The 10,848-nt window shown below is 34.7% G+C and overlaps 1 protein-coding gene across 2 annotated transcripts; it reads left to right on the forward strand.

The window, feature by feature from the left end:
* The first annotated feature begins 1,761 nt into the window (after positions 1 to 1,761).
* LOC110736784 (calmodulin-binding protein 60 C-like) lies at positions 1,762 to 6,439 on the forward strand. Of its 2 annotated transcripts, none has more exons than XM_021917090.1 (7): positions 1,762 to 2,085; positions 2,630 to 2,699; positions 3,501 to 3,553; positions 4,230 to 4,714; positions 5,026 to 5,186; positions 5,302 to 5,467; positions 5,672 to 6,439. In XM_021917090.1, exons 1-7 carry the CDS (start codon positions 1,991 to 1,993, stop codon positions 6,091 to 6,093), a joined length of 1,452 nt encoding a protein of 483 aa, XP_021772782.1. In that variant the 5' UTR covers positions 1,762 to 1,990; the 3' UTR covers positions 6,094 to 6,439. The 2 variants fall into 2 exon arrangements, with proteins under 2 accessions (XP_021772782.1, XP_021772781.1); XM_021917089.1 differs by having other exon boundaries at positions 1,773 to 2,085; positions 5,302 to 5,488; positions 5,672 to 6,437.
* Positions 6,440 to 10,848: the final 4,409 nt, after the last annotated feature.

The following is a 10,848-nucleotide window of genomic DNA, read 5'->3' on the forward strand; positions in this document are numbered from 1 at the left end:
GGGCAGGGAACACTGAAAGCTACTCACTGAGTCTGTGTCATTGGTGAGTTGGTGACTACTAAGCACTTTCATCATTCACTACTTAAAAATAATCCACTGCTTAATACTTTATTAGTTTAACATACATGAACCCCTTAATCGTAATAGCTAATATAATCACAGAGAATATGAGAACGATTATGTGTCATGGAAAAGGATAGATTGACAATTATGTTGTAATTAATTTGGGACGACTTAAAGAGGAAAATGTGACAATTAATTTGAAAAGAAGAAAGTACTTTTAAAAGCGAGTGGTTGAGTGAACTTTAAAGCACACTTATTTTTTTAGAACCTAGCTTAATGCTAGTGAAATATAGAAATGCAAAAATTTAAAGCCAATTAAGGGGTATATTAGAAGTAACTACAGCTCATTAGATGTACAAGCCGACTAATTCGATTTGTGATTAATCACTTTCTTCCTAAATATAGTATCCTAACAATATACATGTACTAAGCAATTAATCAAAGAGGGAAAAGACGGCTTAATATCTCCCAAAACGTCGATGGTAGGCCATAGGTTGAGAAAGAAAAACTAGGGTTTAGACGAGCATTGAGAAAGACTAAGGTTTACGCAAGAAGTATTGATCATAAATTATATTCTTTAATCAAACGATTACCAAAATTATGACATGGAAGAGTATTCATAATTAAAGCAGGCTAATTTTGTTTTTTTTGAATTTCAGTGATGTAATCTGCTGAGGTGGAGCAAATAATCCTACGTGCATACACGCACTTCACCTGGCCTCAAGTATGTAATAAGGAATCCTGAATCTTGCTTGTGTTCAATTGTTGACTGTATAGCTTTAGTTTATTTACTATCATTTTATAAGTGATTAAAGTACTAATTATTCCTTAATTTTAGTTTTGTGTTTTCGAAAGTAGATTACTCATAAAGAATATGCTTTACCTTGCATGGAATATTGGTCGGGATTTTATTTATATGAGTGTTTATATTTCAATAATTCTATGTGATCGTTTTGACTCTTAATCTGTATTTTCTTGATTGATTAAACATTAAGTTGGAACTTTATTAGCGTTGATAAAAATAAGTTGGTAGCAATAATGAAAGTAAAAATTGCTTGTATTAGCATTATGACATCAAGGGCATGTTTGGCAGCAACAATAGTTTGTACACATGATTGACTCAATTAAAAACTACTACTAGCATTTTTAGAACTTGATTAGTAAAATGATATACCACGTACAAAGTAATTCAAAGAATTCATCCTTGGTCTAGATCAAAATGTTCCATTCTTCATAATAATGAAGTTCTGATCTACCTGATCAAAGTATGTATAAACTCTATTTTTCAACAAAATAATGTAAGGTGACTAATGAGAATAATGAAATTCTGATTCAATAGGGTGCCTTTTCCTAACCTTTCAACAACAACCAAAAAAAAAAAAAAAAAATACTAACTACAAATTAAGTTGAGGGCTTAATAACTTTATAAGTCCCTAGTAAAAAAATCCTAAAGTACTCCATTAACACTTCATACCTACTACCAAGCTAAGAGGATTAGGAATATCATCCTTGTTGCACCTCTTAGATCAAGTAGAACACATTAATGAAAACTACTTCATTAATAAACTAAACAATTAATTACTATATATAATTAAGCAAGACCATACTTTTGAATTCTAAATTTCTTTCTTTATTTTTCAATTTTGTTCCCTTTAGAAAGCATGAATTCTAGTAGTTTTAGTCATGGCCATCATAATCATATGTAAATATTAATAATCTATTAACGTTTACTTGACTTTGCTACAATTTTGGCAATTACATGTAAGCTTCTACGCGGTTGCGTAATACCTTTTACATTCTTATTTCATGTTTCCCTCTCTTTTTCATTCTATAAATATGTCATTTTTGAGCTGTGAATAAGTTACTCCAACCATTTGGTCATCACTCTTTTTTAGAATTTGCAAATTTGAATAACTCATTGATTTGGATGGTGTTGAAGAGGGGTTTTTCAGGTGAAATGGAGAATGATAATCCTCACTTTCAAACTACTCAACAACAAAATCAACGTTTTAAGTTCACCAAGTAAGTAATACTTGTAGTGTATGATTGATCGACTTATTTATCCAAGAGGTAAAAGTAAAATATCAAACATTACAAAAGAGCCGTGCTCATTAATCTTTGATCTAAAGCCTAGAGCTCGATGTTAATTTACAAAGTTATTTTTAATTAAGCTTACATGATTTTCTTTAATTTAAGGGACAAAGGTACTGACAAAAGATATTAACTACAAGAGTTTTTTTTTTTTTTTTTTTGAAAGAATTACTCGAGTATTTTTTTAATCACAAGTTACATGGTTGATTTTTCTTTAGTAATGCACATTTTTGATAGTCCTAATTCATGCATGCAGTGTGACGGGATTGTTAATTTGTGACGTAATAATTACGATTGGAAAATTCTCGATAGTAGCATCCTACAAACATGAAAATAGAAATCTGAAATATTTTTATACTGAGTATATATTGTAAAATCTTTAAAATACATCGTGTGTTATTATGTTTTTAATTTCGTATATGTAAAAGACAAAATCTGTAGTAATAATTGACTTTGAATCATGTCAAATTGCTAGGTGTATTTGCAAAGATAAGAAATGGCTGCAAGCATATTCTGCCCAGTTGGAGAATTCAATCCGAAAAGTGGTACTATCATTTAACTTTTGTTTCTGGATTTCTTATATTATTGATCTTTTGATATTTATGCTTTTATTTTCGCATAAATAAATTTGCACTTTATTGGAATCAGGATCATTATTATTATTTTTTTGTCAATTTATTAATTCAAAAGAACCCACTCTTTTTGTGTGTCCTTTTCAAATATATAATTGTAATCTTTAGTTGAATTTTTTTTAACGGCCTGATGTCGGGAAGTTATTCAAACAAGGATATCATTTCTGAGGTTAGCATTTGGTAGGATGGTCAAGTCAACTTTGTTGTGATGTTGAAGTGTTATCTGTTATGTAGGAGAAGGCAAATAAAAAGTCTTATGGATGGCCATATATATGTTAGGTAGCTACACCCTACGCCGTGATCAGTATAGCGCATGGCTCGCTTTGGTCGGGCCGTGTTACAGCCAATAAATTACACCAGGCCAATGGCATGGTATATATGAGTCACGACCCACATGCTACACTTTGGTGAGCCATGGGCCACAAAACTACCCCATACCAATTTATTTTGTTTTCCAAATTTATCCTACTTAGTTAACTGTGTTTAGATTCGTTTTAAAGTGTATTTAAACAAATAAATAATAGAATATACTGACGGTCAAATTTGTGAATTAAAACTTTGCGGGGGCAACCTGGGGAGGTGGCCTGTCACTAGCCAAAGAAATGTTTGAGAAGATTTTGATTGACAGTGGTCATGTACTCATGTTACTCATGTAGTTCGACAATAACTCTCAATTCATTTGGATATTTGAATTTGTTATTATGACATGAACAGTTAAGGGAGGAAGTAGAGCAGGCCATACAACAGTCTTACCACTCCATATTAAGGTCAGTTTGCTATCCATGTTTGTAATACTTAGGCCTTGTTTTGCTGTGTAATTTTGATCACCTTAATGCTTATCTTTATTGATGTTTAATAACTATAATTTTCGAGTTTATATGTCATTAAAGCATGTTACTATAGATAGGGTTTAAGTCCTTTATAACTTTGGTGTTCTAGGCTTACCTCTATGTTTCATTGAATATGAATACTAGTTTAAATACTTTGTTGTTTATTGATCAATATCGTAATGGCTAACTTTGCCGTACCTCTTATAATCACCTTACTTTAATTAAGATCAGCATATTTAACATGATGAAAATCTTCAGAAATGTTAATTTATCTTATGCTTATATGTTGGTTTATGTTTGAACTCATCTTCAGTAAGTTTTGAGGAGCTATTGTTATTTATTTGGTAAAAAAAAAAAGTTGGTCTTGTTACTCTTGTACAAGGAGATCAAGTGTTCTTTTTTACTACGTACCACTCTACCATGTTGATCTTTCACTTCAGAATGAACTTATTGGCCCTATTTGAACTTATTTTTCGTAAATCTTTTATATAGGTGAAAAGAATGAAGCCTAAGAGGCTAAGACTGGTTCATATGATACGGATGATATACTTTATTTAATGCTTTGGCTAATTTTTAGCTGTATTCTAAGTCAAGCTTTTACTTTGTCACATAGGTTGATGCCAAGTCAGGTGAAGCCAAGTGAATCAAGAAAGTTTAAGCTGCAGTTTGAGGACAAGTTACCTGATAAACTTTTTACTGGGAACAAGGTAGAAGCTGAAGGGCCTTCACCAATCAAAATTTACTTACTTGATGCAATTACTGGGCATCGAGTAACTGATGGTCCTCTGTCATCAGTGAAAGTGAAAATTGTTGTTCTTCATGGACATTTTAAGGCTGAGGAACTAGATAATTGGACTGAAGAAGAATTTGACAACAATATTGTGTTTGAGAGGGATGGTAAAAGGCCATTGTTGATCGGACAGCACCTAATTTCATTGCAAAATGGGGTCTGCTGTGTTGGTAATATATGCTTCACAGATAACTCTAGCTGGGAAAGAAGCAAGATGTTCAGGCTTGGGGCTAAAGTTGAAGCCAAAGGACACCAAGTGAGGGAAGCGGTAAGTAGTCCTTTTGAAGTGAAAGATCGGCGTGGAGAGAGTAAGTGTTTAGTCCTTTCCTGTACTGCATTTTTGTTTTGCAGGGCATTCTTATCTCCATTAGTCTACTACCCCCATTTAATTCTTTGACAACTGGAGAGAGCTTTACTGCTTTAGGCCTTATTTTCCTATTAGTTGATTGCTGATAATTGATTGCATTAGGTGTTATTTATTAGCTGATTTGACTAGGGGATTATATTAGCAGCTAGTTGTACAAAGGATGTTTGTTAAATTTGGCTGATAGCTAATAGTATAGCTATCAACTAGTATACTATTTAAGTGTTTTATAAAGGAGATTATTATGCTGTGCAGATTACCAGAAGCACAAGATTCCGGCTCCAGAAGATGAAGTCTGGCGCTTGTGCTGGATAGCAAAAGATGGGAAGATAAGCAAAAGGTTGGCTGAACATCATATTTACAAAGTGAAGGATTTCGTGAAACAATATTACCTTGATGAGTCCTTACTCCGCCAAGTAAAGAAACTTCTTAATACTTATAGGATGATTATCATTTAATAGAATGTTTGTGTATGGCTTTAACTTTCTGAAGTAAAATTCTAACCAATTATGTTTAATTTGTTGATTGCAGATTCTGAATGTAACACCGAAAAAATGGGAAGCAATAATTCAACGTGCTACTTCATGCTTTTCAGGGGATTCTAGTCAAAGTCTGAGTGACTCGGCACCAATTGATGCTCCTATTAGCAATACAAATTGCCCAATTACAGTTCCTGGCTTGAACATGCAGCAATTCTGTATGCCTCCATCTTGCTATGGTATTACACGTACTTAAGGAGGCGTTGGTTTAATTCTTTATCTTTTTGACTGTCACATATAGTTGTACCGGAACAAAATGTTTAGAAAACTCATAAATTAAATTTGTGCTGTCATATTTTCGCTATTTGAGATTTTCTGAATCACTGTATTGATACTCTTATAAAATGTTTCTGACTATACAGATCAACCAGAGAATAGAATGTCACATTACCATACCGAGGATTATAGCCATCATCTGCATCAATCCATGGCTCTGAACAATCCATTAGTCATGGACTTGTTAGCTGGATCATGTAGTGAGGATGGCAGTCTTCCGTCTCTGGAAGACTGTATGCTACCACCCTTCCCTAATGTGTTTGACTTTGAAACCTCAAGTTGGTTTCATGCTTCTCAATTGATGGGAGAAGAAGGCAATAGCGGTGATTATATGGGTTTTAGCCATAACTCTGATATAGGGATGCCCTCCTTCACCCCTAATGTGATTGTTAATGCTTCAGAGACTGCAAAGCCAAAAGGATGGAGCAAGGTTCGAGCTATTATGAGGGTAAAAGTTAAGCATGATGAAGCTGTCAGGAAGGGAAAGTTTCAGTGTTTTAGTCAGTAGGCGGCTTACCCCTTGAATATTTGGAGGGGTAAGCCAGTAGGGCATTGTGGAGGAGGGAAAATTGCGAAGGATTTCTCCTTTGATGTTTGATATGTTCCTAAATGTATGTGAAGTGCCAAATAATGGTTCTTTGTATTGTAATTGGGTTTACCCTATGATTCCAGATGTAAGTAGTCCTGATTTTGTGCTAGCTAGGCAATTCACATATATGTATAGCTAAGCCCTTTAATCTATGATGTATAATAGTTTGTTATATGTTGGTATCCTAAACATCTGGATATTATATGAATCCCATAATCATATCGTTAATCTCATCGAAATGTATGTTCTATAAATTTCTTGCAGTTTGCCTGTAAATCTCCTTACTATCCAAGCTGGGTAATTGTACTTCTACTACTGTCAAGTATGTTGTTACAGACTGTGTTGCTGCTTGCTGCTGATCTAATTTCAATTCTAGTGCATTTTTCTGCAATTCTGTTGATCACTTGATCTTCAAGTCTGTTAGTGGGGACTGGGGACTGCTAAGGCCTGGGAGTTTGATTGTTTACCATTTGTTCATGTTGGTGTTATTGGTATGCATTTGTGAATGCTGCTGTTGCAACTCCTGTATAGGCCCTATTCAGCAAAGCTAGCATAATATAGAGTACTAATTTTAGTTATTAAGTACTTAATACATGTCGGGGCAACGATTAGCTGTCAACTAAAGCTGTAATACCGCTAACATCATTAGCGTATCTACTCTTAAAACCACTGTTGGTGTTAGCGATTTTACCCTTTTTATCTTAATTTATGTCATTTTGCCTGTAATAAACAATACGTTGTTTATAGGCTTATAAACTTGTATTTTCCTCATTTTTGGGGGGGTTTTGGCTAGGATAAAAACAGGCATTTAGACAAAACAGGAATCAAGTTTGGGACTTTACTTGAGTGACTTAATTAAAAACAATAATCACTCCACCGCCCCCTTTCTTTTTTGTCTGAATTAATTATTAAGTGGACCTACCTTATTGCCTACAAGACAGAATAAAACTCCTAAGTTCTTCGATTTGACACTCTTAATTGGAGTCTTGGCAAAAAGTATCATAGTACCTTTTGAACCTTTTATAGTTTAACTAATGAGTCTTCCAACGCATTAATCTAACACTAGCTTGTTTCGTTCCTAAATGTTCTTCTTCGTTTGATTATTTTAATCAAGAATAATACAAATGACCGGAGGACATACCAATTACCAAATGTTTATGCATGTATAAAGGTGGCCAGTGGGCCGGGTTGAACCTAGCTCACCCTGACCCGCACGGCTAGTGGGTCACGTGGGTCCGACCCGGTACCAACTCGACACAGCCCGGGTTTAGCTGGGGTTGTGTCGTGGGTCCAAAATTTTCGACACAACCTATTTCGACCAAGCTATTGACCCGTTTGATTCGGCCCAACTCGCACGACCCGTTTTGACCCATTTCATTCGACCCACCCAACCCGACCCAGCTCGCACAACCCAGCCCACCTTGCACGCCCAACCCGTACGACCCACAACTCAGCTCGCCCGCACGCACGACCCACCTAACCCACACGGCCCAGCCAACTCGCACGACCCACATAACTTCTTATTATAAGTATAGGAGTGGTTTGATTGAATTATTTCGTACTTTTGATGATCGTGTTAGTTTTACAAGTGTTACATGGACTTCTTGTTTTAGCGGACCTTTTCTTTGCATTACTGCTCATTGGGTGGATGATGATTGGTTTATTAAAAATCGTTTACTTTGTTTTCAAGCTATGTAAGAAAGGCATACCGGTTTTAACATCAAAGTTCGTATTATGGATTGTTTAAAAGAATTTCAGTTGAATGGTAAAGTTTTTTTTTTTGGGTCTCTTGATAATGTAACTGCAAACACAATGTGTATTGACTATTTGAAAAATGATTCTTGAGTTGGATTTGTTGTTGGGTGGTAATCTCTTGCATGTTAGATGTTGTGCACATATTTTGAATTTATCTGTTCAAGAGGGTCTCGGTGATTTGCAACCATTGCTAAACCGAATTAGAATTGTTATAAAAAATGGATTAGGCTTACTTCCTCAGTTAGATGAAAAGTACATGACTATGTGTAAAGAGGGAGGTCTTAAGAAAAGACAATGGTCTATTGATACCCCTACCCGTTGGAATTCTACTTTCAATTTATTGAATGATGCTATAAAGTATCGTGACGTTTTGACCCAACTTTACAATGAGACTCGTGTTGATCCTAGTGAGTTAATAACTGAAAGCCATTGGAATAATGCCTCTTTTGTTCGCGAGTTTTAAATGCTTTTGATCATGCAACTCATATTTTCTTTTATATCTATGAGTCTAACATTCATTTAGTCATATTGGAGTATGTTAAAGTTGTTCACACCATTGAAGAGCATATGAAAATTGATGGACTTCGTACCGTTTTTGATAGCATGAAACGTAAGTGGCATACTTATTTTAGTGAATTCTCAATTATTTTATGGAATTGCTGCTGCACTTGACCCCGGTGTCAAAGCTGAAGATTTGGAAAATCTTTTAGCTATCAAATTGTTAATTTTGTAAAAATTAAACAACCTTAAAAATAAATATGTGCAAAAAATTATTTCAAAATAAAAGTTCAAAACTATTAAAAAAACAAACTTGTATATTTATTTGACCAACACTACCCACTTAGCCATACCCGACCCTAACACACGTATCAGCTTAACCCAAACCAACGAACCCACCTGACCCTAACCCACCCAACCCACAAACCCAGCTCGACCTACCCTCCGACCTATCTCGACCCACCCTCCAACCCACGAACCCAGCTCGACCCACCCACGATCCGTCTAACCCATAAACCCGGCTCGACCCACCCACGAACCCAACCTTGGGTCGTGTTGTGTCGTGTCGTGTGTGACACACACGACCTGGCCCACCCTACCCTACATGAGTCGTGTCGTGTGTCATGAAACCCCAACCCGTAACCCACCTAACCCTAACCCAACTCGCACAGCCCGCACGGTGGACACCTCTAGCATGTATGATGGTTCAAGAATCACATCACATCATGCTCTCTCTGCAATATGTGTACATATATTACACTTGAGCTGAGGCTAGAGGTACCAATTCAAGTCACAGGGCAAAGTTCGGATTCGGCCTAATTTAAATTTGAGTCATGCTAAACAATTGTATTATGAGACAAATCAATTTTAAATCAAGCTAAGTCAGGTCTATATATGTCAGATCATCAGGTCAGTTTTTTAACACTCCTACATACATACAAAGAGATTTGAACCCAAAACCTGATTGAATGAAAATCACATGTATTACCATCTTAAATAGAATTAAATCATGCTCTATGAATCCACATTTATATATAAATACATACAACTATTAGAATGTAGATCATAAAAACAAAAAAAGAAAAAATCCAAAATAAGTTATTATTATCATTTCATTGTAATTTACCCACGTTAAAAAAAAAAAAAAATTACTTCGTAAGTCTTTTAAAGCGTCTAATATAAAAATGAATTTATTCAAAATATCATCCGGATCAAATCTCGGGTCATACATTAGTGTTACGTTAAATGCCGGCACATGACATGACATGTACAAGCCAGGCCTCCCATGACACGTGTACATCAAGCTATTAATAATGAACCCTCTCATCTAACGGAAGCATGGTACCATTAACCAAAATATACCCAAAGTATGCACAAATGAAACCCTTATTATTGGATGCACAACTAATGAGTAATGAACCCTTACTTTTTGCCTTCTAATAAACCCATTATTTTATTATTATTAAAATATTAACCAAACCCATTTTTAACTTGACTTTTATACAGTTTATTTATGCTATCATGGTAGCTTCCTTAATAGCTTCCACGACATTACGTCTCATTTTAATCGTCTTTTCTATTACAAGGTTCACACATACACACACTCTCTCCTCTCTAATTTAGTTCTCTATTTGTATAAATTGCCGTCATTTGAGCCGAAGTTAATTATTCTCTAATCTAATCAAATCTAGCTCTCATCATTTTTATTGTTTCAGCAATTAATTATTATACTTGGCTTTTAAACACTCGTTGGTTGGTTAGTTAGTTTTGATGGTACCCATGAAGAACACTGAACAAAGAGACCAGCACCACCTGAAGTTCACAAAGTAAGTAGTTGATCAACTATTAATCTCCGAGGTTTAGAATATATTTTGGTCAGTTATATGTATATTCTACAAAATGCCGTATGTTCTCTATCAATTTTTTTTGATCTAAATTATGGTGCATGTTTACGAGCAGTCTAAAAAATTTTACATATCTCGCGAGATATTTTAATGAAATATATACCCGGTATTAAAATCGAGTTTATAACTTGTGTGCCAGGTATCTGTTTAAAGACAAATTATGGATGCAAAGATATTCTGCCCAGCTGGAGAATGAGTTTAGAAAAATGGTACCGCTTTTTGGATCTTTTTGTAGCTTATATATGATGACATCTTTTTCTTGTTTTAGATGGGTTTACAACTTTATAATGATTTCAGATTGTTTATCTAATTATGTTTTCTTATCAACTTATCATACATTAGCTTTGCACTTTTCAAAAAGCAGAACTAGAAATAGTATTATCGTGCATGTATAGTTGCATGTCCATAATTATCTATTTCTGTCAATTCATTTTAAGATAAGATTAAGATTTAATATATAATCATAAATGTCCCTGTCAAGGGTACTTTATATTTGATGGAATGGATCATCAAACAT

The sequence above is a fragment of the Chenopodium quinoa genome, unplaced genomic scaffold (genome assembly GCF_001683475.1).
Source record: "Chenopodium quinoa cultivar QQ74 unplaced genomic scaffold, ASM168347v1, whole genome shotgun sequence".
In the NCBI taxonomy this organism is placed as follows: domain Eukaryota; kingdom Viridiplantae; phylum Streptophyta; class Magnoliopsida; order Caryophyllales; family Amaranthaceae; genus Chenopodium; species Chenopodium quinoa.